Source organism: Crocodylus siamensis, chromosome 13 (assembly GCF_052110815.1).
Source record: "Crocodylus siamensis isolate JL-2025a chromosome 13, ASM5211081v1, whole genome shotgun sequence".
Classification (NCBI taxonomy): Eukaryota; Metazoa; Chordata; order Crocodylia; family Crocodylidae; genus Crocodylus; species Crocodylus siamensis.
Window position 1 is genome coordinate 10,421,379 of NC_143407.1, and position 27,841 is coordinate 10,449,219.

The 27,841-nt window shown below is 46.6% G+C and overlaps 2 protein-coding genes across 3 annotated transcripts in view; one reads left to right on the forward strand and one right to left on the reverse strand.

The window, feature by feature from the left end:
- The window catches only part of LOC149853887 (adhesion G protein-coupled receptor E3-like), a 33,209-nt gene extending 23,106 nt beyond the window's left edge, over window positions 1-10,103 (forward strand). For both annotated transcript variants that reach the window (XM_090026148.1, XM_090026149.1), the window contains 7 exons: window positions 2,467-2,664; window positions 3,145-3,380; window positions 4,370-4,436; window positions 5,506-5,597; window positions 6,815-6,983; window positions 7,486-7,593; window positions 8,861-10,103. In XM_090026148.1, coding sequence (XP_089882274.1) covers window positions 2,467-2,664; window positions 3,145-3,380; window positions 4,370-4,436; window positions 5,506-5,597; window positions 6,815-6,983; window positions 7,486-7,593; window positions 8,861-8,914 — 924 coding nt within the window. In that variant the 3' untranslated portion in view covers window positions 8,915-10,103. The remainder of the gene's footprint in view (window positions 1-2,466; window positions 2,665-3,144; window positions 3,381-4,369; window positions 4,437-5,505; window positions 5,598-6,814; window positions 6,984-7,485; window positions 7,594-8,860) is intronic.
- Window positions 10,104-10,297: 194 nt separating this feature from the next.
- Window positions 10,298-21,926, reverse strand: LOC149853888 (embryonic pepsinogen-like). Its single transcript, XM_090025460.1, has 9 exons — window positions 21,851-21,926; window positions 21,202-21,358; window positions 19,074-19,191; window positions 17,072-17,190; window positions 15,779-15,978; window positions 14,844-14,957; window positions 13,196-13,340; window positions 11,848-11,946; window positions 10,298-10,544 (listed from the first exon to the last, which is right to left on the reverse strand). The coding sequence occupies exons 1-9, from the start codon at window positions 21,904-21,906 to the stop codon at window positions 10,407-10,409; spliced, it is 1,146 nt and encodes a 381-aa protein (XP_089881586.1). The 5' UTR covers window positions 21,907-21,926; the 3' UTR covers window positions 10,298-10,406.
- Between the last annotated feature and the right edge of the window lie 5,915 nt (window positions 21,927-27,841).

The following is a 27,841-nucleotide window of genomic DNA, read 5'->3' on the forward strand; positions in this document are numbered from 1 at the left end:
TTTTTACAAAAAATGCTTAGATGCTATGGTAATGTGGGACAGAAAATGATTTAAAGAAAAAGGGATTTTACAGTGGTTATTTTATTTATTTATTTTTGTTAATAGTCGCAGCACAGATTCCACAGGCTTTCCCCATATTTACATGCAGAAATAATTGTCTTAATTTGGATACTACTTCATGGTTACTGCTAGCTAACACTACCTTCTTAATGGCTACTATTCCACAGCCAACGGTCATCCTGAACGTGTCATCTGTTTTATATTGGTTGATCTAGTTCCTTTTAAAATGGGAATGAAGATTTGGCAATGAGAGTGATCTGTGCAAGGAGAATGGCCATAAAAATAACCATGTTAGATATTTTTTCAGGTGCAGCACCTAGTTAAGCCATAAAGACCAGTAATGAGGATGTTTCCAGTCCATAAATAGCAATGTGAAAAGAAATGATAGTTCAGTGTTAAACCAGAAGACCTTAAAATGTGGATCGAGGCCGGAAAGTCACCAAGTGCAAAGGACACCGTGTTAGCAGTCAGTTCTGGGAAGTGATGTGATGAGCTGCTGAGTTAGGCAAGCAAGTCAGCAATCAGAAGGGCAAGGTTGTCATCTCACTCTCTGATAGGGACTGTGTGTCACTCTAAGCCAGTCACTTTCCCCTTGTGTTTCCCTTCCCACCCTTTGTCTGTCTTATCTATTTAGATGACTAACTCTCCAGAGCAGGCATTATCTCTTCCCATCGATCTGTACAGCGCCTAGCACCATGGGACACTGATCTTAGTTGAGATTTCTAAGTGGCATTGTAAGAGAAATAAGATAGGCTGTTTCCTCCGTGTATTAAAATAAGGTTTTGCAGCTCTTTGCTCCTGTATTAGTCCTGCAAAGTCAATGCAGTCAGGGGGTGTAAACACAACTTGTTTCTCATTCCTGCATCAGCAGCAGACCTGATAGCTAAATTCCAGCTGCAAAAGTGCAAGTGATGGACGTGCCAGGTAGAACCTACCCAGGCTTCTTGATGCTAAGCCAAGTCCATAGGGATCTTGGTAAAGAAATATTTATTTTGACCTGCAAACTGAGCAGGTGAATTATCCTTCACTGAGCCCTGTGGTGCTGTGCCTAGGCTGCTAGCAGCCCCCGAGCTAGCTAGCTTAACGCTAGTGGAGATTTCAGTCAACCATGCTGACATCACTTCTGTAGCTGCAGTGTGGATATATTCGGATGCATGAGGCACGGCCATTTTCAAATAGCAGAACCACACTTTAGTCAAGTTATCAGACAGTGATGCTTATTCTGGGGTCCTTTCATAATATAAACCAAGAACATGTGAAAATGCAAACAATGTCCATTGCCCACCTTGCATAATTGAAAACCTGATCGACAACCTGTCGGGACTGCAAACTCCTATTTTTATTACTGGGGATAAAGATCACAGCAGTAACCGGTAGATCATCAGTCTGCACGTTGTCTTGCATCTATATTATAATTGTAAATGTTTTACCACAAGGCATGTTGAAATGTAGACCTGGTTCTGGTATCTAGTGCATATGCCCACTGGAGGGCACTGTAACATAGGAAAACTTGAAGCAAAGGATGAGCTGAGCAAAGCTGGCAAAGAGATAAATGCCTCTGAACGCAGTTAACATTATTACAGGAGGTTAGGGCCCTGATCCTTCTCATGACATACACACCACTGTGTCTAATAATCTGGGGAAATCCCTTGCCATTCTGCCATTAAAATAAAGCAAGCAATGAGTCAGATCCTCAGATGATGTAAAGCAGCATAGTTCCATTAAACACTAAGAAGGCAGTAGAAGTATGGGAATTAACATCAGCCAAGGGGATCTGGCCTTATAAATGAATTGCAAATAGACTGGATAAACTGTACTAATGACTCACGGTGTATTCCCCCCCAAGAGACCTAAGCAAAGTACTGTGAAGTGAACCACTGCCTTGTATACTATCTTCCTTGCTTCTGGGTGGAATAGCACACATGACACGACTTGCTGAATCACTCAAGCTGGTCAGAGTCTCGTGAGATCCTTCCTAATTTAGATCACGGCCATTGTGTCAGTGTAACAGAAATGGGGCAGGCTGGGGTTTAAGGAAATGATCATTTGTTTCAGACAGCATGTTGTGAAAGCAATGATTCCCTCGCTCTTAAACTGCAGCTGACTCCAGGGGGGAATGCAGCTCTGAAAATCAGTCAAACTTCAGCGCCAAAACCTGAGTCTCTGTCACCTTAGCTAAAGGGAAAAACTATAGCTAGCTTTATAATGGGCACCTGATTCACTCTGTGGGTAACCAATAAGCTGCGGGATGGCTACCTCATGCATCTACCAGGATGCAGTAGGTTCTCCAGCAAGCTAGGATCATGGACACTGAAGATCTTTGATCCTCAGGGAGGTCAATGGGAAACAAATGCAAGTGAGTGGCAAGAAGGCCCAGGATCTGACTTTAACTCTTCTTTGTCACAGGCCAATGTCCCTCTCACTATGATCAGCTACATTGGGCTGATCGTGTCCCTGATCTGCCTCATCCTGGCTATTGTTACCTTCCTCTTCTCTCGCACCGTCAAGAATACCAGCAGCAACTTCATCCACCTGCAGCTGAGCATTTTCCTCTTCCTGGCTTATATTATCTTCTTAGCAGGAATAAACCGAACTTATGTCAAGGTACAATAGGCAGGCTTCCCCAGAGCACAGGTCTTGCCATGGTGTCTTCCCCGGTTGAGGCTGAGCTCCCAGCTGGCCTGATTCTGTTTGCACTTTATACCAGAGTATTCTCCACTGATGTCAGGGGACTTTCTCCTGATTTATCCCAGGTGGGTGAAGGAGGAATTGGGCTGGTTACAGTTTTCATTACAACCCCATGGCTTCAGTGAGTTCAGCAAACTTGAGCTGACATTGGGCTGGGTTTCCCCTTGGAGCTGATTCCATTGCAATGCAGACCTCAGCAGGTGGGAACCTGGATGAAACAAGGCCAGACCCAAAGTCTGCTCTGATCCCTCTGAGCCAGCTGGCCAAATTTCATGTATGACCAGTTTTACACTGGTGGAATATTTTCCTAGCCAGGTGGTTGGTAGCCAGCCAGCATGGGAGAAGTGAACTCTTCCCTTCAGACAAACCCACGCTGACCTCTCATTCCTCCTCCAGCTCCTGTGTTCCATAATTGCTGGTGTTCTGCATTATCTCTTCCTGGCTTGTTTTGCTTGGATGCTCATGGAAGGAGTGAATCTTTTCCTCGTTGTCAGGAACCTGAAGGTTGCAAATTATTCTGGTGCTGGCAGACACATGAAGACATGCATGTATGCCTTTGGCTATGGATTCCCAACTGTGATCGTGACGGTTTCTGCAATCAGTTTCCCAAATGGTTATGGAACTCCTTATCAGTAGGTGCTGGATTCAAGGGGGTGGTGGGGACCTTTGGCCTGGCACAGGGGAGCCTTTGCAGAGCTTTCTGCTTAAAATGTGGTCAGTGCTTTGCATGCCTGGATAATGACTTCCATAGGGTCTCAGCAGTGGGGTCTGAACTTAAACATGCTAGCCTCCACCATGGAGCAGCTCCTTTAACTAGGATCACTAGCAGACCCTCACCCACCTTATGGATCAGGTAGTAGCTCAGTGGACCAGGAACGCATGCATCTTGCACATTACAGTTGCAGTCAGCAGGCTTCCTCCTCTGCCTGCTGGGATCTAATGCCTCTGCTGGGCTGACATGGATTGCAGACAGAAAACAGAGAATGCATAATATTTCTTGCACTCCATACAGGTGGTAAATGCTGATATAAGACACTGTGACAGGAAGCTTCCTGTGAGCTCATAGCATTATTCCAGTTTCCCCTTCCTTGCACTATGTCCTAGCCCTCTGATCTCCAAAAACTCCCATCCTGGGGCACAATTTCTTCCTCGTGTCTAAGATCCCAACTTCCCACTCTGAATCCAAGCAGGTTGTTCTCGCTATTCACGGAAATTTCTCCCTTTGTCCCAGGCTAAGAATGCATCGCCTGGTTTTTTCTGGCTTCTGCTTGATAACCAATGTACCCATCCAGAAACCATCAGACCCACTGCCTCTTTCAGGATTTGGAAGCAATGGGCCCTGGATATTTTTACCAGGACTCAGTCCCACTCAATGTGAAGCATACAGCCTTCTAAAATTCCCCACTTCACACCTGTGATTCTTCTGTTTCTGGTGTCTGACCTTACTGCATGTGTAACCCCCACTAGCTTAGATGGAGGATGAGCATACAAGGTAGTGCCTGTGCCACCAACTTCTATTGTAATGACTTCCACTGTCCAGGCAGCTAAATTAGGTAATAAAGGCTGTACCCCGTGTTCAATACCCGAGTTTTACTAAAGGGACTTCTCTCTTTCTCTTTAGCTGCTGGCTGAAACTTGATAGGAATTTTAAATGGAGTTTCCTTGGACCAGTCTGCACCATAGCTGTGGTGGGTACAATCGAGTCTGGGGATTCCCAGAGCAGCAGGACCCTTGAGTGTCAAGATAATCTATCACAGGAAAGAACAGAGAAAGTATGGGCCCAAAGTGGGTTCATTAGTAGCCATCAGGACTGGAGCTCCCTGGCTTTGGAGTCTTGTTCTGCAAACCAAAAAAACCTGGCCAATGGGATTTTGCAAAGTATGGCTATTTTTGCTCCCTTTCTCATAGCCATCTCTAGTGCAATTAGTCTAGTCCCCAAACAACATCAGGCTGCCTCACTGAGCCTTACAGTGATAAACATTAAAAGGAGACAAATGTCTTGAAAGAGGGAAGCAGCACTGGAGAGCTGGGAACAAACTACGCAGCACACACATTACAAGGCTGTTTGGAGCCTTCAGACCGATTCTCCCTTCACACAAGAGGTACACTGGTCTCCCCCCCAGTCTTCAGTGGAGAATTGGTCCCAGTGGCATTACTCCTGATTTACACCAGGCTGAGAGAGAACAGAATGGGGGAGTGAATATTTTGTATTCACTCATGGTCATAATAGCCTCATGAATCCATCCTTGGGCCTGTTTTCAAAGGACTTGGGCTGGGATAGCTTAATGGTGGGACTTCAGGGTAGGGCCTTGTTCCGTGGTCCGAAATCACTGGTCAAAACTTCCAGCACAAACGTCCCACTCCATATCCCAACCCATGAGCCCCCTGCCAGTGGCTTAAGTCACTGAAGTCAGATCAGGAGCTAGGCTGTCGTACAGCTGACCAGAGCGGGAAGATTGAGAGCACTGTGCTCCTCCAGGTGGGCCGCTTATACAGTCATGTCCATGTGGCACCGGAGGCAGGCTAATTAGCAGGGAGAAAGTGTCACTTTGCCATAGTGATATTCATTGGCCTGCTGAAGGCACTGCCTGGATGTGGCTACATTATTTCTTGTCTAAGAAGCAGCCTGCCCCAAGCAGTGCAGCATGTGAGGGCACCTCTTGGGACTACAGTAAGCTTGCTGGGTAGACGTCCCCATGAGAGGCTAGGTCTTCCATTTCATTTAACATTCATCAGACTTTTTCTTTTCTTTTACAGATAAATTTGGTTCTTTTCTGCCTTACTCTGATAATTTTGCAACGGCACCTTTCCTCCCTCAATACAGAGTTATCTACTGTGAAGAATACCAGGCAAGGTTCAGGGGAGAGAAACTGGGCATCTCTACATGTTTACCTGGCCCCTCTTGGTGTAGTCGGTCACCACCAAAACTATGTACTAATCACTTTCCCTTCACGACACCCAGGGGAGGCATGGAAACACTCAGCCCATTTTACAGGGGTATTATCCGAGGGCCCTGGCAGACATTATACTGATGGTATGGTGTTACTTACACTATAAAAAGTAACCCTGCCACACATTCACTCAATTAACTGTGCAATAAAATGAGAAATCAGCCACAAAGATGGTTCCCATTTAATGCACAGCCTCTTTGGGGTTGATTTGCGTTGCACCTTAAATTGAATGTGTGGCACCCCAGGCTGCTCCACACCACCCGGCAACTCCTCATGCTGACAATTGACCAGTCAGCCAATTGTCAGCATTGGGAGGGGAGCTAGCTCTGGTTAGCCAGAAACACCAGGTTACCCTGTCTTCATGCTAATAATCAGCTGATTGTCATCAGGGCACCTCAATTGGAGCTGCACAGGGGTCTGCAACTGTGGGTGGGGGGAGCTGATCATTTCCCCCACTCCCCAGACAGCAAGTTCAAAGCTGAGCATTGGGAACTTGCCCCTCTGTGGCACCTGCACAGCCAGGCAAGCACAGCCCTACATGCAGGGCTGCCAGTGCCTGACTGTGAATTTCCTAGTTCAGATGATCCCAAACTACCTACTCTGGCAATTAGAAAGGGTATCATTGTGATCTGACCCCTGATTCCAACATCATATATTTTGCTATACATGTGTTGCATGGCATGGCATGGCAAGGATGGGCAACTGTTGGGGTCCAGGATCAGACGCCATCATGCTATTAAATGAACATCTGCCAGGGGTCCGAGATGCAGAAAGATCACATGACTTGCTCACTGTCCACAAGGCATACGTAGCAGATCCAGGAACTGAACTGAGGTCTCCTCAAACCACTACAGCTGCTCTCCTCCCGTGATGCTGGGGATTTAACTGACCTGGCCCGTTGTCCCATTACCAGCCTGCACACGCTCCCATTAGCAGTAGCAGCCTCTTTCCCTAATCCTTACTGAACGTTGAGGAGGAGCAGGATACATTTGCAAGGAGCCCCTACAGTAGGGACCCTGGGGCGAGACTGCTTTCAGATTGCAGCTTCACTGGTCTTGCCCTCCTGACTGGTGCTATCCCACCCACCTTCACTGCTGCTGTTTCCCCTGTTTCAGATTATTGACATTCAAAGCGCTGGCTCATCTCTTCATCATGGGCATCTCTTGGATCCTGGGTCTTTTCCAGATTAAGGCGTTGGGTCTGGTCATGGCATACCTCTTCACCATCGTCAACAGCATCCAGGGAGCTTTCATCTTCCTCGTGCACTGCCTGCTCAATAGAAAGGTGACAGGCCTCCTCTCCTGATTTCAGGGAACCTTGCTATGGGGTCCTCCATGGTGTGTTCATACCTTCGAGATCTTCCTGTGGTTATTTCAGCAGGAAGGTGGTGGGGAGTGTGACTGAGCTTGATCCACCTCTGGGACCACAGCATGAGAGCTGTTCAGCATCATACACTAACTCAACACAGCTGTTGAACCCTGAGACAGCGGGTCTGGATCCTTTGTGGGGAAATTAAGATTGGTCCAGTGAAGCCCAATATCAGCTGAGGACCTGGCCCACAGAACAGAATAAAAAATCATAGGAAAATAGGACCGGAAGGCATTACAGATAGTGACCTCAATCCAACTCCCCACTCAAGACAGTCATGTGCAGAATTGGCAATGTTGGGATTTAGTCAGCAGGCCAGGTTGCTTTTGCTGTGGGACTCAGCATCAAGATACAGTCAGGGATTCATGCTTAATCCCTGTCCAGATCCCATTAGTGACGGTGGGCTTTCATTCCCCAGGTGAGAGAGGAGTATTGGAACTGGTGTAAGAAGTGTCGTCCAAGCACAAAGGGACAACCTTCAACCTCTGATGTTTCTATGGCTACCCTCCCATCGAGCGCTATCTCGGTAAGAGAGCAGAGATTCATGGCTTTAGGGAACCAGCAGCAATGTTGTAATTTCAATTATTCCACCTCTCTCTCTGTGTTGCTCATTTGTGGATGTTAAACTTATGGCCTGCAGGCCGTATCCAGCCCAAGGAGCCAGGTCATCCAGCCAGAGGACTTCTATTCCAGCTCTGGCCATGGTATAGCAGTGTTTCTGCCTCTTGCTAGGACTCTGGTTACTAGTGCCAGGTAGCACTGCCACCACGATATGAGATGGGTTTCTGGCCACAGTGGTAGGACTTCCAGTTGCAATGCTGCTGGGGCTGCCTGCATGAGAGTTGGGCTGTGGCCTGCAGGCACCTGAAAAGCAGGGAATGTGGCCCTCCAACCAACCTGAGTTTGACACCTCTGCGGTAGCACTCTCAGTGAGATATTGTAAGCAACACCAAACCTTGTACAACTAATCTCGCAGGTGTCTTTGCCAACGGATAGAGTCTCATGCCAGTAATGGTGGGTCCCAGGGAACAGAATCAGCTGGTTTCACTGGTGGAGCTGATTGTAAAATTCAGGGGGCAATTTGCAATTTTAGCACTAAGTTGTCGTAATTTTGAACCTTTGCTAAATTTGCTAAAGCGTAAGGGATCAGTCTACACAGCATCCCTTACGCTTTCAAGGCTGTGGCCAAAAATGCCTCACCTACTTGCTCTGCTCTCACGTTTCCCACCTGGAAATGTAATCGCGGACGTGCTCTGGGACTGCTCTGCTCTCATTTTGGAAACCTTGGTCTCCAGAGCACTGGAGAGCAGTGCCAGGAGTGTCCCCAGAGCACCTTCACCACTGCATTTCTGGGTTTGGTGCTCGCAAATGGGAGGCACTGGTCGAGCCTGTGTTCTTTGTCCGTAGCCTCGAGAGCATTGTGGTGCAGGGAAGAGATGCCATTTGGATACTCAAATGGCTGGTTTCATAAATAAATAAGAAAAAGGAACACCTTATGCAAAAGATTTTGTGCATGTCCGTGACAACTTTCTATAAAAACAAAACAACAAAAAAATCCATCAAGATTTTGAGGACTTCTGGAAACTACCTTCACCAATAAATGATTTCAATGGATGTTCTCTTGCATTCTGAATGCTACAAGTAGCTGTTCAGTGGCACGGGAGACTAGAAAAGCCAGGTGCTTGCTCTGATGTCTGTTCTGTGATGCTTCTATGTAAACGCGGACCTCAGCATTTGACATACCTATTTCAATGGCCTATTTTAAGCTTCATATCCTTTTCTTTCTCTTTCAGGATGTTCTGCAAAAGACCGGCCCACCTCAGGAAAAGAAGATGCAATGGGAGTAATCTCCATGTCTTTTTATCTCCCCTGGTCTGATGCAGTGGAAGTAGGATGGCAGACTCTGTGTGTCTGATTCCTTAAAGTTCCTGCATCACCGAAGAATGTCTCTGTTCCCCAACCTTTGAGTGATAATGCCTTGAGATGGTGGATGTAGAGCCATCAGGCAAAACTGTGCCACTTCATGAGATGGGAGCTATGAAGTCCTGATTGCCCAACCTTTCCCCTATGCAAAAGCAGTTTAGTTCAGGTTTAGCTTGAGCAGGACCTGCATCCATTTCTTATAGTTGAATTCAACCAGGTTCTTCTTGGTCTACTCTTTCTATTTTTCTTGAAATTAGTCCTATGGTATTTCCTAGGGATTTTTCCCAAGGCACAAATCTCAGTCCAGAATCAGATTTTCTATGTCTTGACATTTGGCGTGATATGTGAGATCTGGGGGGATGGAGGCAGGGATGATTTTTTGTTCTTTGCTTTACAGAATATTTTATACTTCTCGTTTCAGTGCTTATTGCTTTGTTATTTGTATGCCATATCTAGGATCCAGGCACTTTCAGTGGGTAATGGACAATAGACAGATATACCACATGAAGGAGGAGCAGTCAGAGCTAGGCTTGTGTGTACAGCCATAACTGTGGTATTCCCTGACTTCCAAGTGCTTAATTGGGAGGTCTTGAAGTTGCTTTTCTTGGTGTAGCTTTTTGTTTTAAAGTGTCAGCACTGATTGTGAATAGCACTGTACTTCAAGGGAAGTCTCAAAGATGAAGGATGGTCCGGTGAGTGGATGCTAACTCAAGTTCAGTCCCCACCCCATCACAGACTTCCTTTGTGAGCTGGGACAAGTCATGAAGCAGCTTTCTCTCTCCATTCACACTCAGTAGCTGTGGATGATGGCACTGCCCTGTCTCACAAGGGTGGTGGGGTGCTCAGATACTGTGGCAATAGTAACCAGGTAGGGGACAGCTTCTCAGATAATAAGAGCCACATAGCAGCGTTCACTTCAGTGGAGCAATGGCAGTTTACACCCACTGAGGATCGAGTTCAAAGACTTCGGCAGAATTACTTACAGAGTACAGTAGGAAGGGTAAAGGGAATACAGTGTGGGTCTGTGAGGGGGTGGAGAGTATGTTTGGCAGTTGGAAATGGGAAGTGTTTTGTGTCTTATTTTGTATACAAATAAATATCTGATCAACCAGTTCTGAATAATTCCTGTTTTCTTTATTTCTTGATAAGAATCATATCAATTGTACACCACAGCAATTCTTTCCAGAGATATAATCACATACTACTAAGATGTTACTATCTAGTTCAACAGAATCAGAGCGAGAAGGAGCAGAAGGGACCTATAAGATCACAAAGTCCGTTCCTCTGCTACAGGCAGGAGGTAACTGGGCTCAAATGAGCTCAACAGGTGCTTATCCAACCTCCTCTTGAACACCAAAATATAATTATGGTAAATTGATTGCAGGATGGATCATAGCACCCGCTGCTGGGTGATGTCTAAACAGACTTGGCCAGACCAACCCGGTTGTTTTCCCTGTCAAAGATGCTGTAGTACTCCCTGATGAATACATCTCCCAAGATCCACAGGCTCATATCTGTTTCCTCAAAATTAGCAATGCAGTCTAGTTTGTCAACCTAGATTAGGACAAAAAGACCCCAAACAAAATAATTGGTTAGTAAGTCTTGTTTCCAGAGGAGTTGGTTCTTCCACTGTAATTCCCAACAGCTTTATTACGTCAAGTATTACAGGGTAAAATTCTCCCACCGGCCCCAACTGGAGCAGCAATTGGCAATATCCTTTAGCAGCGGCTGGAATGACCCAGCTTGGGTCTGACACCGGCTGGTGCTAGGACCTGGCTGTGGACACTGCTTGCTTCCCCTTGCTGTGGCACAGCAGAAGCTCCCACTGCCTGGCCATGGCATGGGCAAAGCTTCTCTGCCAGCAGAATCCCGCCAAAGCCCCCCGTTCCACGGGCAGGTTCCCGTAGCTCCACAGGCCAATCGTAGCCCACAGGCCATAGGTTGCCAACCCCTGTGCTAGTCACTGGAAGAGCTTTAAAGAGCCATTGTGGCTGGAACACCAGCTGGGATTTAGACCCTTCGAAATATAGCAGAGCAGAACATCAAGTGATCATCAAATCTGCCTTGTGCCCCAAGGCAGGGTAAAACTAGATGAAGGCTAGCCTCAATGGATAGTTGTCCAACTTGTTCTTAAAATCTTAAATAATGGAGAATCACACCATCTCTAAGTAGTCTGTTCTAGTGCATTTTTTCCAGTTAAAAAATGTTTCCAAACATCTAGCTCAAATCTTCTTTTCCTCGAATGATGCCAATTCTTTCTTTTCTTTCCTCCCTGGACAACATCCAAATACCATCCTCTGAATAACAACTTCTTGCATAGCGAAGAGCTGTGATATTGTCTTCCTCCAACCCTAGTCCCCAGTTTTCTCAACTAAAACCCCCCTACTTCTTTCAACTTTTCCCCACAGGTCCTGTGTCCTAAACACTTTAGGGTTTCTGTTGCTCTCCTCTGGACTCCCTGCAGCTTGTCTTCTTGAAGTACAACATACAGACCTAGAAACAACACTCACACCGAGGCTTCATCACCACTGAGCTGAGCAGAACAACCACTCTTCCTGTCTTACATAAGATACTGCTAATACACTCCTCGGGCAGTAATTCAGACCTCTCCTAGGAAACCTGATACAAAGCCTCATAACATCAGTCTTTCTACCGATTTCAGTACACTTTGGGGCAGGCTACTAACTCCTTATCCCCAAAGCCTTCTCTCAAGCATGCTCCTTGCTCTGCTCCCCAAGCCCTTCCTCCTGAGCAGCTGTGCAATGGGAGGGGGCAGCTGAGCTGCGACTGAACCCAGTCCATTTAGCTGTGCCCCACCGTGCTATTGTGTCCCATGAAGAAAGGCTCCATATCATACCTGCTCAGTGTAGGCTGAAGGAGGCAGAGGGAACTGGATCCCATTGATTACAAAGATGACATCGGGCAGGCTGGGAATGTCATTGCAGTTAACACTATACTACAGAGGACCAGAAAAAAAGAGAATCTAGTTATGAAAGAAACAACGTGGTCATTTTACAAGGCAAAAAAGGGCAGAGGGGCTGTCTCAGAAGCTAAGTGGTCTGGGGTATGGGTAGTACTTGGATGGGCGACCACCCTGTAATCCTGTATTTGTGACAAGAAGTCATGGCCTGTGCTTTGAGAAGAGTAAATTATAGAAACCTAATGAGTAGCAAGACAAAATTTGATCCTATTGTCACTGCTGAGAAATAGATGGAACTAGGCAGGGTTTGGATTTAGGTTGCTTTGGCTTTAAATTAGGCAGGCATTGGGTTGAAGACAGCATTGGTTTTCTCCAACGATCACTCAGCCACCTCTGAGATGATTATTGATTCATATGTATAAAAGCCTTGATAAATGCCAACGTTTTGCTCATTAATTCCACGGATTATGAAAGCAGACCCTCACCAGTGCATCATCCTGACTGATCCAGCCCCAGGGAAAGGAGTGATCAACCCAAAAAGAAATAATTAACTGTTGATACGACAGTCGTAATAAAATAAATCCAGAGCTTCCAGCCCTCTGTCCTCCCCCACTCACAAACGTCAAGCCCTGGAGTCCCCCAGGATAGTGCCCAAAGCTGGTTTATGATGATTTTCCCCCCTAGTTATGCTGATGTAATACCTATGACATTTATGCCATTACATGGTGTAATGAAATAGGATTCCCTCCTGCACCATACTTAAAGCCCTAAGGCTTATCCCCACATATGAGTTAAACTAGGATAAGTCAAAGGTGTGTACAACCCTAATGAGTGTGTTGGGCTAGTGCATGCCAGTTCTGATAGCCAAGTGTACAGAGAGGAGTTACGTGGCCTTTGCCCTCCCACACTGGCCAGAACCCATGTACAGTTGGGTCAGCTGGGGGCAGCTTTCAGTGCAAGTCCAGATCAGGGTTCAAACTCATGTCTCTGGAGCTGTAGTAAGACATACAAATCATTTTGCTGCCAAGGACCCATCTGAGATAAAATAGTTATATGGACCAATAGGAAGTAGGGAACTAGAATAGACAAGGTCCCACAGGAAACCCTAGGATCAACCAGGACCCTGAGGCTTTTGCATTGTTGCTTTTTCTGGATTACTAGTAAAGCCAAAGCTCAGGAAGTGGAGTGAGGCCGAGCCTGCAGGCTCTGCTGGGAATGTCCCAGGGACTGAAACACTTTGAGTGCAGGGGGCGGTGTGACAACAGGCTCCCACAAGGACTCTCACCTCGCCATACTGTCCTGGAGCAGCTCCAACGTGTTCCAGTATACTCATAATGCCTGATACAGGCCCAACCAAGAGAGATGTGCCGGTATCAACAACAGCTTGGCAGCCAGATTCACAGGCGATCACCTTGCCATTCACAATGACGCTGAATGATTGAAAACATAAATAAGGTGCTATAATAAGGGGCTTATATATCAAAACAGCTCTCATTGACTTCATCCTGATGTCTGCCAGAACAAGGACTCCGTACAGTCAACTGCCAAAACATGCAGGATGCAATCCAAAGCCCACTGAAGTCAAGAGGAGCCTTCCCACACCCGCTAAGGTTTGCAACAGCTTGAAGAGAACTGGCCCAGATTCCAGGCCAGCTCCATTGGCATAACTGACCTATGACAATTCATACAAGTTGAGGATCTGGAACAAGTCTGCGCTCAGCTGGGGCTGATCCAGTTTCTAGCTCCAGCTGGAGGTGATCAGGGCCCTGACTGGGTGATCCCCAGGGCCCTCAGCAAGAGGTGCCACCCACACTGGCTCAGACCTCCCAGCAGACAGCTGTCTGAGCACCTAGACTGCCTGTCTGTGTCTCCTGGGCTGCTTGGAACCTCGCTAACCTGCCCGACTGCTTGCTTTCACCTAGATCCTGAATCCTGCCTCACCTGAGCCAGTACATTGCACTGCCTGAACCTGTGCCTCACTCCTGCCAGACCCTTTCTCTAGATCCTGTCTGTCTCGACTGCTATGCCTGCCTGATCCCATGGTTTTCCTGCCCTTCCTGCCTGTTCCTGAGTGGTCCTATCCTTGGCTTGGACTCCCTGATACAACCAAGGGCCTTCTTTGGCCATGATCTCGTTACAACTGTGTCTTCAGGCTTTGGACTCAGGCTGATATCCAGCTTGGGAACCAATTGCTACAGACCACTGAGTGGGAAGAAGCCGTGAAGCAGAGTCTACATTGCTTCAGGATGGCGAGGGTCAATGACGAGCTAGAGAAGAGGCATCAAAGGCAAGTACTCAGCATGCCAGTGCAAGCTCAACTGAGTTTTTAAGAGCAACTTGCTGGAGGACCTGCCTGTCGCACATTGGACTCCTCAGCCACTCAAGAAGCTGTGGTGGTACCCAGTAACCTACCAAGGGTATAATCCTTATGGTCTCCCGAGACCAATGGCTGCCAGTGAATGATACCCAGTTTAACCTCTGTGCTCTTTATGGTACCTCCTTCTCTACCATGTCCCCTTGGACTGACTGCCCACATCCCAGTCCAACCTTATGTGTGCCCTGTCTGTCCTACCACATATGCAGAATGGAGATGATAACAGAAGGTCTTTATAGTAATTGCTGTAAAAGTCTATAGGGATGTGAAGTGACATCATCACGGTCACCCAGTGCAAAGGTTGGGAACAGACTGGTTTCCTAAGTTCTAGGTAGACGGGGTCTCCAGCCAAATTTACAAAGTTATATAGGCACCCAAGGATGCACATAGTGTTTACATGAGAGCCTAATGGGGTTAGACCCCACTGACATCCTGACTCCTAAAATCAATGTGAGTTAGGTACTAATCGAGGAAAAAATGGCTTTGGGTTTTTAATTGCAATTGTGGAAGTGTACCAAAACCAAACATAGTTATTTCAATACCTTTGTGTGTTACATACCTGTCCATTGTGACCTGCCAATAGCCCTGGTAAGAGACAGGGATCCAGTTGATGGGGCCAGTAAAGTAGGACTCATCAATTCCACCAAAAGTGACCATACTGCCAGTTTCCTCTCTAAAAATGGCAAACGTGTATAATTACTTGAAATACCAGTGTGTTAAGTGCTGTACAAATACAGAAACTATGTAAGACAGCCCTTTTGCCAAAGAAGTACAATATCAATAATGGACCAATCCTTGTAATAATTGCTTGCCTTAAAAAAAAAAACAGATTAAAAACATGTGCATTTGTTTCTAACTGAATCATTTTAGAGAAATAATCAATTTAATTATATTCCCATCAGCAAGACCATCACTTCTTTTTCACCATTTGCTATTCTTCTGCTTAAAGTCATATAAGTTATGTAGTAGGGGCAGCAGGATGCGACTTAGGTGACTGATCACATATCACAACAGCTAGTGAATAATTTAGCTCTCCTAGGATACCATTCACCCGGGACCTTAGAGTGCTTTCAACAGCAGTATCCCCATTTTATAGAGCAAGAAACAAAGGCACAGAGAAGACAATTGTCTTGCCCCAAGTCACGTAGCAAGTCAGGCCAGGATGAAACTCAGGCTAGCACCATAATCACTGCTTGCTAAAGAGTCATTGGGAATAGTCCATGGACAGGGAACAGGACTTTGTTTCAATGCGGAGGCAATGTGTTTTTGTGGACCGTACACCACCATGGAAGTTGGGAGAGCAGGGCTCTACTCCCGGTTCTACCACTGGTGATGGGTGGCCACAGGCAAGTCATTGCACCTCACCATATCTGAGACTTCACATTTATAAAATGCAGCTATCAACAGCAGGGAGTAAGTAGAGGATCTTGATCCAGGATTTCCCACCACACTTCTATTGAAATGCATTGCTTCCATGTTTAGCAAGTCACTTACTGACTCAGGTACACTGAAAACAAGTGCTGCTGCACCAAGTTTTCGCTTATCATGTTATCAAAGACAGGAGTGAGCCCATCAGCAGCTATATTTGGATAGGCCAGGCCCAGGATCCCATCAGGAACAGTGTAGGTGAAAGCATCCCCTGGCTCGCTGGTGCTCAGTGCTAAGGGCTGGTTTGTGTCCATGAGGGAGGAGATCTGGGAAAGAGAAGGGTCAGTTCTTTAGCTCCTTATCAAGCCAGAAAACCACTGAGTTGATGGGTATTTAAAGGAAATGTCATATAAAAGCAATGCTGAGTGGGTAAGGCTGTTCTCCCAGGAAATGTTTTTGCTGCTCTGTGCTTTACACATCCAGAGACCACTAGAGACAGTTTACACACACAACTTGAGTACTCCTGCGGTCATTTACTCTGGTTTTCATTCCTCTCCTGGGGAAGCTCTGGCCACTGCCAGCTATCTCCCCTGCCACTGAGGGACCAGACACAGTCACAGTGCCTACTGTGGGCAACTGGCTTGAGAGAGCTGATATGTATCCACTCCTCAAAGTGCTCACAGCTCTCAATGCCAGGACATGTGTTGGGGACTTCACTGGAGGTATTCACCCCAGGAAAAGACAGACTGGCAGGGCTCTGGGGGATGGCAGAGTGGGTAATGTGCTTGCAGAATGGTCCCCTCCCCCAGCTGCCTATTGCAAAGATGCTGGTTTAGCACTGGGTGGATGGCCTTTACGATTGTTTGTCCACTCACTTCTGGCACCACCTCCGTGGAGAGTTATATAAGAAGGGAGCCAAAGAAGCCAGTGCTCCCATGAGGTGTGAAAGAGGCAAATACTTGTGCTGTGAGTATACTCTGCATGGGCCTATGGCCAGGGCAGATGGCAGCTGGCTATTGTAACCCCATTGGTGAGCAAGAGGTGAGCTTATAGAGCTGCAACCCGAAAAGAGTATTGTGGAGAGGCAAAGTACCCCATCCTGTGAAAAGGACACATCTTTGGAAATAACATGCCCTATGGCATGTGTCCCTGGGGCAGTGTGCCTATGTCCCACCTCCTAGCCAGGAGTTTTGCACCTAAGTCCCTTTGAGGGTTTGTGTGGCAGTGCCCAGCTGTACAGCCAAGCCTGTTTCTTTGCATAGCAGGAAGGGTGTAAGTGGCTTTACTGAGTGACTCGCCATTTATTGTCTCCTCTGGAGTGAGATCTCCAGTGGGTATAAGCTGGCACAGTGCCACCCCATTTGTGAATCACTGAAATAATGGGGAGGGCTGTATCCTTTCTACTGCGTTAGTACTTACTAGCACTGTATCGGATCCCACAACCCCGGTCATGCTGCCTGTGCCATACTGAATGGATATGTTGGCCCCTGTGCTATGGTAGGTGGAGGATTTTGATGGATCAAACCTCTGGTGATTTTCTGCAAAAGAATATTTAGAAAAAGCATCAGCATCCAGCCCTACTATAAAGAAGAGGATAAAGCTCAGCACATAACTGTTTAGTGTAATCAATGCTGTTAACTTCATGTTCTATATTTACAAGTACTTAGTAAAATCTAAGGTATTTCTTTGGCCTCGGCCCACATACCATGTTTTTCTTGCATCAAACACCTCTTCCCACCCCCCCACCCCCCCAAATCAGGGTGTGTGTATTAAGTAGGGAAGCTACTAAATACTGAATTTCTGCCTATTGGATCTCTGCCTAAAGGAGAAGCCTAATGCTTTGATTTCTTCTCCAAGATCAACTGCCCAGCAGCAGCAGTGCAATTTCCTTTCACACAGCTGAGGGAGTCAATTGATCTAATGTTAATGGTCATCTCTCTCGCTCTCTCCCTTTAATGGTCTTGATTTCCATCCATTAATCAACTAACTTTTCTTCTGGCAGTTTAGATGTCTTCTAGCTACTCCTCATGTCACTTCTGTTTCACAGCCTTTTACAACTTGTTTAGCTCTGTGCCACCTCTAAGAAGCCATGATTGTGGAAAAAAGTTTTTTCTTTATTTTTGCCTTCCTAAAGACACACTGCATATTATTCCAGGGCATGTTGTACGTGATAAAATGTGGTAGTATCATAGTACCTTCTAGTCTTTAATGCATTTATCCTCAAAATGTCCCTCTGGAGAAGGGCAGGGCAGTGCTGTTAGACTATGGGGGATGAAAAGGGGATAAGTGCTTCACCCCAGGTTACACGGGACCTCTGAGAGCAGGGTCTGAGTCTGAGAGCGCAGATAGAAGTGCAGCCCCCCCTGTATAACTGAGAACACTTTGCAGGCTCCAGGAGGAAGGGGATCTAGCTTCTGGTTGCAACTGCGACTGAAAACAGTCTGGGAGGCAGCACAGGCAGAAGTTACAGAAGATGCTCTGTTTTGAAATGTCTTCATCTGACCCCTCATGGAATAAGGGTTCAGCTTTTTGCCCAATCAGCCTTTTTTGCAGCTGTCTGCAGCCATGTACTTGTGTTTGGAAATGGCTATACGCTGGTTTCTGTGACTGGATCAAGCAAAAACTGCTGTACAGTTCCCTAGGTCTTAATCATTGGGAGCGCCTCCATGTACGCATCCTACGCCGTAGCCTATTTTTAAATTAAAGTGTTACATAAAAAAAATGCTATTATGCTAACGTGCAGTAAAATAAGCACCACTTAAAAAAATGCACACTCTTGGCACTGGGCATTGATGCAGATTAATGCCCATTTATTTGGGACCTCGCATTGGAGGTACTAAATTTAATGCTTATTAGCAAAAGCACATTAATGCACGTGGAGACGCACCCAGGATCATAAACTCCACCTACAGAAGGGCTTAACTTTACTTGCACAGATAGTCCCATTAAAACAAGGAAGACAACAAGCACTGTGTTTAGAATCAAACACGAGCCTGTTTGCAGCACAAGATGTGCACAAGGTAGTAATTCTCAACCAGGGTCCTGTGGCACCCTGGAGCGCCTGGAGATCCAAGGCCCTTGGGTGCCACACATTGTTAGCACTGTTAGATGTGCAAACCTTATTCAGAAGGTAAACCCAGAGATTTCAGTTGGAATCCACAGTGAAATAACCCTTTCTAAGATCTAAGTCCTTTGCAACAGAAGAATTGCTCCAGTGTTTTTCTGCAGTGCAAAAATGAGTGAAAACTAAGAGCTGGTATTTTGTTAAGAGTGTCTTGAGCCTAAAAAAATTGAGAACCAGTGGCAGAGAGTCACACTGGGAGCTAGCTGTGAACACGGGAATTAAGGCCAGGTCTCTCATGCAGTCTCACAACATGTTAAAGGAGTAGTGTAGATGCGGGGGATGTATTCAGTTACTTACGGCAGGCCGGACTCTTACAGGCGATGGAGGGAACCCAGAGGTTGGATGAACCGGTATCGAATACAACGGCGAACTCCTGAGGAGGGGTCCCAATGGAGATTATTCCAAAATACTCTGACTGTTCAGGGAAGAGAGACAACAATGATTCTCAGCAGCTTGTTATACATACACGTGTGTCCTCTACATCTATAATACTCCACTTCAGGCATGTGAATAGGCACTAAAGGCCAGAGCCAATAAAGGACCTAAGCATCTAGGCAAATCTCACTTTAGGCACCTAATCCAAACTTTTCAGTGGGAAAGGCCCTTCTGAGCTTCTGCCTCAGATTGCATGTGCCTGAATGCTGGGGGTGCTGCTGTTACTGACCTGAAAGCTCCTAGCTACCAAGGCTCGACACCTGCAACTGTCTCAGCTTTGCCAGGTGCAGCATTTGTATGTGTGTCCAGGATGGCAGCAAATCGAGTCAGGGTGGCACAGCCCCCTGCCAGTCAGCCTGCCAGCCTGGAGCTGCTCTGCCCCGGCTCAACGTGCTGCAGAGAGACTGGCTGGGGCACAAGGTTGCTATAGTGCAGGGCTAGTTGGCAGGCAGCCCCCACACTGTAGCACCCTCATGCCCCAGCCAGCACAGGCCACCATTTACATATGCATTGTGGCACACCACAAAACTCTGCCACAGGAGAGGACCTGTGTTGGGCAGTACTGTCCTACAGCACAGTTAATTTGTTCACTCCAGCCTTATCGCGCTGCATGTGTAAATGGTGAGGCTTTAGTGTGAGTCTAATTAGTCAGCTCTGCAGTTGAGCATACGTGCAGTTGCCCCCACTGAGTCCTCAGAGCAGAGCTGGCCTTTGAGCAGTGCAAATGAGGCAGCTACTCTGGACATAGTGTTGATCTGCGGCCACACACTGCAATAAGCCTCAGCTGCAGTTTTTAGACTCCAAGGCAGAAGAACTGCAGTTGAAATATGGGGAAAATTAAATTGAACAAGGCTTTTCCCCTTGTGTTTTATATTGCCTCACTGGGTTCAGACAAGTTGGCTGCTCCATATGCAAACACTTCTTTGTAGCTGTTAGCATTCTTCTGATACTGTTCGTCACTGTTGCAAGCACTGAACAGAGTTTCCAAGGTGAGGTCAAATACGTGCTAAGAACAACGTCATGGTTTGATCGAGGGTGAACTATCACAGTCAGCCGATGACCCCTACTGGTCTTTGCTGCAAAAAGCCTAAACAGTCTTATTTCAAACTAAATGATCCCCTCCATACCACCTGATCATCTTCCAATAACATGAGCATGCATTTTACTTAATTTGAAAATGTAGTCAGCTGTCTACAAATTTTGTCCATTTATTTTGGTACATATATTTAGATACTTAAGTGGCTAAAATACATTCTGGTGCCTAAATGCAGCTCTAAGGTCCTGACCAAAGTCATTGAAGCCAACAGGAGCCTTTCTACTGACTTCAGTGGGCTCGATCAGGGCACAAAAGCCCTTAGCACCAGGAGCACAGCACTGTGTTCTCCTTCCTGTAGCATGGCAGGACTTGCACATCTATCCCAGGGATGCATGAGGCCAGTGCCTAAGGCCAAGTCAACTTGCAGTTACTCATCTTCTCAGTTTTCTGGGGACAAATAGGCTGGCAATTCCACCAGGACGGACACAGGTAAATGTGAACCATAGCTTAGTCCCGGACACAAACATACCACATTGTCTTGAATACAACATGCACCTTTTCCCAAAAACTCGTGCTGGAAATCGCAGTGTGACTTATGAAGGAAATACGGTAAGAGCAGTTTCTGCCCATTACTGAACAGAAGTGAAAGTAAAACCTGCACTCACAGGGAGCAGAACAATGAGCAGGCCGGGCTCCCCCACTGCTGCTATTCAATTACTTATTACAAGGGAAAATCTTCTTTTCTCTTCCATCTGCCTTTCAGAATCAGGGTACATATTTTATTCTAGGGAATTTTGTATACGAGAAAATGTGGTGATAGGGGCTTTGTTCTATATTGGCAGGTAGACCTACCCATCCAATACATCAGCCTTGGGATCCCCAGGAAATCTGGAAAGCAACCATAAAGTACTTCCTTCCCTGAAGCAAATGAATTGTACCAGAGCATAAACTCACATCAAAGGCATTTAGTAGTGGCTCAGAGACCCCCTGGGAAGCTAACGAGCGTGAATATTTGGTGGCAATGTTACGGCGGTGGTGATACAGGTAGTCTTCCAGCAAGCCTTTTTTCTTCAAGATTTGCCTTATCTTCTTCCCTTTCTGCAAAGCAACCCTTGTGTGCAAGAAAACAAAAAACAAACAAAAAAACAATCAAGAACCCCAATCAATATACTGTCCTTCCTCAGACTTTTCTTGTTCACTGAGCCTAAGGGAAACAGTTTATATTAAAGCCATCAACTCCCATGATAAGTGCAATAGCTTTCCTTATTTGGCTGGTCGAATAGACATTTTAAATCAACGGAAACATTCCTCTGGTTATTAAACATGGGTATAGTCTCACCAAGGCCAGCACAAGCACCTTCTCCATTTAGAATGGCCTTGTCCTTCTCATAACTTCCCATCTCTTCCCAGTCCTTATCCAAAAAGAGTTCTTTTCTCCCTCCCATGTTTAAGCTTTCTACATTTCTTATCCTTCTGTTGTTAGATTAAATGACCCGGGAGCCAGAAGGAACCATGAGTTCATTTTATCTAAATGTTTTTTTTTTAAAGCAAGCTGGTTAGCAGCAGTGGCAGATGAAGGAGAAGCAGTAAAACAGCAACTTACTTGGTCAAGCCTTCAGAGAGGGCAAAAAGAGCACAGAGAACCACGAAGAACCTCATCCTTCCGTTTCTACAGAGACTGCTGCAGATGCGGGACTGTTGAACATAACTTGACTGTTTTTATAGTCTGAAGTTCACCCTCCTCAGGGGGGGACCTTCAGGAAATCAGATTACAATAGAAATTCCAGCTAATTTTGGTGATAGCAGATCACTTTGCAAACACCCCAACAGCTGACCAAGGACAAGCCCCATAGCAAACAATTTCCAACGGCAGTACATTGCACCAAAGAACAGTGCACATGTTACTCGCTGCAGTAGATTGTGCCTTTGATAATCATTTGGAGTGCTTTAATCGTTCACTGGTTTATACTTTCCTTTTTGGATTCAGCTTTTATTTCCTCCTCTTGCCTTGGATAACAATGAATGAGACCCTGGCTGGTTTCATCTCCTTTTACTCCATTGCCACGCAGGGAATGGATATACATACCTATATCCCAGTGCAGCATATTGGGTTTACTGATTCCAGTCCCTAACATCTATGGAAATATGAAATTAAATGACTAGGGAATGCAGCCATAATGCATGTAATGTGAGTGAAAACTGCTGGGAGGCTGAGCTAGTGATGTAGAGTAAATGAAGGCACCAGTCAGGAAAGTGAAAATGTTTTGGTGCTATCTTTTAAGAACCTAGATGCAATGTAGCAATGCTGCAGTCTGAAGATGAACAAATGGCCTTTAACCAATCTTTGGCAAGGGATGGGTCACAGAGGCACCTTCACCCATCAGTGGCAAGGGGTGGGATTGCCATGAAATGCCTGTGAAATGGGCCCTGTGCCCGGCGAGCAGGCCATGAAAAACCCTTTGTCTCACCATGATTTAAGCAGGTCCATAGTAATAGTCTGCTTGCAGTTAGCAAACTGCTACATGAGGCTGGACGTGGACTGATGAATCCGAAACTGGTGGGACTTACACCAGTAACAGGTTAACTTAGATTCTTTCCACTTTAATTCTCCACCACACTGGGCAACTTAATGGCTTGTCTTCTACTTTTTCTATTGGTGTAATGTTAATGACAACAGTGTACTATATCATCTCTCTATGCCCCCAGTCTGCTATAATAGCATATCTTCCCTTCATTTGCTCTCTGTCCCTGCCTTTCCATACCGCTTTCTACACCACAATCTGTCGTCTGTCCCTTTTCATAGTTGCATAATTTCATAGATGTTAGGAGCTGGAAGGGATCTTACAAGATCAATGGTGTGGCAGCACAGTAGGGGGTGCTACTATGCAGAGACACCAACCTCACTGTGCCAGGCCCAAAACCCCACTTTGAGGGTCTCCCACAGGGAGCCTACAGCTGGCTGTCCTGCTTTCTGGAACCCCCCGGCAAGCCTAGGGTAACACTGCCGCCACCCAGGCACTGGTCTCTTGCAGGATTCTAGGCAGCCCGGGGCACAAAGATGTCATGAACCTAGGGGCTGCTTTACCCACAGTAGTATTTCTGGGTACTTCTTTCAGCCTGAAGCATCCCAAGATAGTATCAGGAAGAACTGAGGGAAAATAAAAAGACAAACTTCACTGGCTAGGCAGGGAGCAGGAGACCTCTCCCTCTCTTAGTATCCAACAATGCAGGATGTAACCTAATACCTTTATTGATCAGAGAGAGTGGGGATTGGGCAAATAAGTTAGAATACACTTTGAGCAAACAAAAACAACTCGAGTCTTTACAGAGTCTGGGTACAGTGACCCTTTTAAGATGTGACTTGCCTATATTTAATTCCTAACTCCTGACATGTTTCCCGGTTTCTACTTACATAATTCACCAGGCCACTGCCTGGCGTACTTGCTTGTAGTTTCCAGATGACCACCAGAAGGAAGAGAGAGTGCTCCCCGCTCCCCTTTGGAATTTTATCTGTCCAGGTCACCTGATGGACCAGCCTGATCCAAGAGGAGCAGTGAGGGAGAGGAGTCACCTGGGCTGACCCAAGTGAGGGTCAGAGTGAGAGGAAGGGGATTTCTTCATACCTCCCCTTCCCCTTTTCCAGAAAGTCTGTGCCCATAGCTTTTCAGCACTGTGGGCACTGGCATCCCTACATTTAGGAAGGATTTTCATTACATAAAGAAAACCACGCAAAGCACAGAACTAACTATAATGACAACACACATAGAACACAAGAAACATTTGGGGATGTTATGCACTAGAGTGCTTTGGGATGGGCCTGCGGTTTCCTGCCTGTTACCCAGAATATTTTCTGGACAGTGAGTCTGCCATCACATTCTGGCATCCCTTTATGTGTTCTACTTTCATGCTGAACTCCTGAAGCTGCCATGCCCACCTTTGAAGCTTGGCACTGGTATTCTGCATTATTTGCAGCCATTGAGGTGGGGCATGGTCTGTTAGAACTGTGGACTTCCATCCCCACAAGTAAGTTCCCAGCTTGTTCAGTGCCCAGAAGATTGCCAAGCTCTCCCTCTGCACAGAAGATAGGTTCCATTCATGGGGAATCAACATCCTGCCTAAGTAAGCCACTGGGTGTCATGTCCCTTTGCATTCCTGCAGGAGCATAGCTCCAAGTCTGGTGTCTGAGGCATCTGTGGCCACAAAGAAGGGTTTATCATAATCTGGTGCCCTCAAAATCAGCTGTCTGATCAGGGCAGCTTTCAAGGTGTTAATTGCCTGTTGACATTCCTGCACCTAGTTTATCTGATTAGAGCATGCTTGTCTTGTCAGCTCATGCAGGGGAACAGCTATTGCCCCAAAGGAGGGGACAAATCTTCTGTAAGTACCTGGCCAGGCCAAGAATATCTCTTACCTGCTTCCTAGTTTGAGGGGGTGGCCAGTTTCTAATGGCCTCAGTCTTGTTCCACATAAAGGTCATTTTTCCCCCACCCACACAGTGTCCCAAATATACCACCTTAAGCAATGCCAACTGACATTTTTTTGCTTTCACTGTTAGTCCAAACTCTTTAATTCTTTCCAGCACAGTGGTTAGATGAATCAGGTGTGAGTCAAAGTCCTGGTTAAGGATGGTGATGTCATTGATGTAGGCCACAGTAAACTTCTCTAATCTATGTAGCAAGTTATTAATGAGTTTTTGAAAGGATGCAGGAGAATTGAGCATATCAAAAGAGAGGACTGTGAACTCAAACATCCCAAAGGTGTGTTGAAGACAGCCTTGGCCATAGCATCCACATCTAGTGACATCTGCCAAAACCCATTGGATAGATTGAGAGTAGAGATGAACTTGGTTAGGCCAGGGTGTCAAGCAGGAGCCCATCCTGGGTGTAGGATAAGCATTGGGGGTGGCGATCATATTCAACTTCCTGTAGTCCACACAGAACCTGATGGATCCATCCTGCTTTTGGACGAGCAACTCAGGGCTTGCCCAGGAACTTGTCAAAGCCCAAATCACCCTTAGCTTTAGTGAGTTCACATGTTATCTCTTCAAGCAGCTTCCTGTTGACTGGGTAGGGCATTGAAGAGATCAGGCAATGTCTGTCAGGATCTATAGTGTGTACTGCCAGCTCTGTCCTCCCTGGTTTGTTTGAGAACACTATTTTGAAGTCTTGGAGAGCTTTACACAGCTTCTCTCTATCCTGATGGGGAAGATGATCAGTCAGGGGAAGCTCCTCTACCCCTACTTCCCCCGCCCAGTCAACGCACAGGACCAACTCCTCCTGTTCCTCAGGGGATTCATCGGCAGAGGAAATCCAATGTATGACATTATTCTTGTCATAGTAAGGTTTGAGCATGTTTACATGCTCCACCTTAGGCTTTTTACTTGACTTATTCATGGCAACACCATAAGTCACATCATCCAGCTTGTCCTGGTTGATATGAGGACTTTGAGCTAGGGAACAAGGTTACAGTTTTCCCGCCATTAAAGTCAGAAAACTTCAGGCAGCTTGGGAAAGGTATCTGAACGAGCCCCCTTGTCATACCAGACACTGCTTCTCCTGGGCCTGGGCCAGGGAGTCTCGCACCACCTTCATCATGTCAGCCAGCTTTTGGGGAAAGTCTCACACATACTCTACCACCGATATTTTGGAGGAGATCTTCCCTTCCCACTCCTCTTTCACAAGATCAAGAGAGCTCCTAACTTACATCCCAAATATCAGTTTAGTGGCTGAGAACCCGGTAGACTCCTGAGTTACTTCCCTGTAAGCAAAGAGCAGATGTGAAAGCTTCTCATCCCTGTCGTTGGAGTGAGAGGCCACATAGGGCTTCCACATGCCCTTCAGGGTTCTCTTGAACTTCTCTACTAGCCCACAGGTATGTGGGTGATAGGCTGTGGTCTTGAGGTGTTTAACCCCAGAGCACTTCCACAGGCACTCCATCACCTCTGCTAATAAGTTTTCTGGATTCTCTTCTTCTTTGTATGAAGTGAAGTCTTTGGGGTAACCTTGCGGGGTTTAGCTTGCCTTGTTCAGTGCAGCTCAGCCTCACACTAGTGATGTGCCTCCTGGGCTTCTAGCTCTTGTCTCAACTGGAGTATCTTGATCTTCTGCTTGCACTGTGCCTCTTGGGCTGCTTCTAACTCTCACTGGCATTGTTCAGCCTTGCGTTTGTATTGCTCAGCCTTGTGTTTGTGCTGCACCACCTGGGCACAGGACAAGCTCCTTGAGCAGTTCCAGCTCCTTGGGACCCTCGAGGAAATGGGCTACTTTGGCTGCACTCCCACTTGGAACCAGGGTGGGAGGTCCCTGGGCTTGATCATTGGCCCACAGGGACCTAATCAGGTCCTTTCTCTTGTGGTCCTCAGGCTCAGGGAGGCCTCTCTGAGTCAGTCTGTACGGCAGGTCTTTAGCAGACATTTTTGGCATACTTATTGGCAATTCTAGCTAAGCCATGTCCAGTTGACCTGATGCCAAATCAATAACTTGATTGCTCAGAGGTTTTCAGTGACTATGATTCTCCCCCCAAGGTTATGCCTTCCAGACAGCAGTCTGAGGGATCCCAGATCAATCACCATGTGTGGTGGCACAGTAGGGGAAGCTACCATGTGGAGACACCTGCATCACTGTACCAGACCCAAAACCTTGCTTTGAGGGTCTCCCTTGGGGAACCTACAGCTGGCTGAACCCCCATAAGCCCAGGGCACACAGACCCCACAAACCTAGGGGGTGCTTTGCCCACAGTAATATTTCTGGGTACTTCTTTCAGGCTGAAGCATCCCAAGAACAGAGGGAAAATAAAAAGACAATCTTTGCTGGCCCGGGAGGGAGTGGAAGGTCTCCCTCTCCTTAGTGTCCAACAACACAGGATGTAACCCAATACCTTTATTGATGGGAGGCGGGGGGTGTTGGATGCTGAAGTCAGAATACACTTTGAGCAAACAAAAGCAACTTGAGTCTTTACAGACTCTTGGCATCGTGACCCTTTTAAGACACAACTTGCCCATACTTAATTCTTAACTCCTGGCAGGTTTCCAGATTTCTACTTACAGAAATCACCAGCTGCTGCCTGGGGTATTTGCTTGGAGTTTGTAGATGACCACCAGCAGGAAGAGAGAGCACTCCCCTCTCCCCCTGGGAGTTTTACCTGGCCAGGGCACTTGATGGACCAGCTTGATCCAAGAGGAGCAGTGAGGGAGAGCGGTCACATGGGCTACCCAAGTTAGGGTCAGAGGGAGGGGGAGGGGATTTCTTCACAATTGGATCCAGACCCCCTGCACTTGGGCAGGAAAGACTGCTAGGGTCAGATGACCCCATGAAGGTGGGTGTCAAGACACTTTTTGAAGATGCCCAGGGTGGGTGACTGTACCACCTCGGGGGGAAGCATTGGCACTCGACTTCTAAAGAAATTTTTCCCTATGTCCTGTCTGAAGCAATCTTCAGCCAGATTCTGCCCATTGTTCTTCATCTTCTCCTTATTGTTTGCCTGATCCTCTCCTGGCTCCGACTAGAACTGGTTTCTAGACTTCAGGAGAAGTACCTGTCAAAATAAAAATAAGCAATATTTGTATACCTTTGATCTATGTATCTGAAAAGCCACT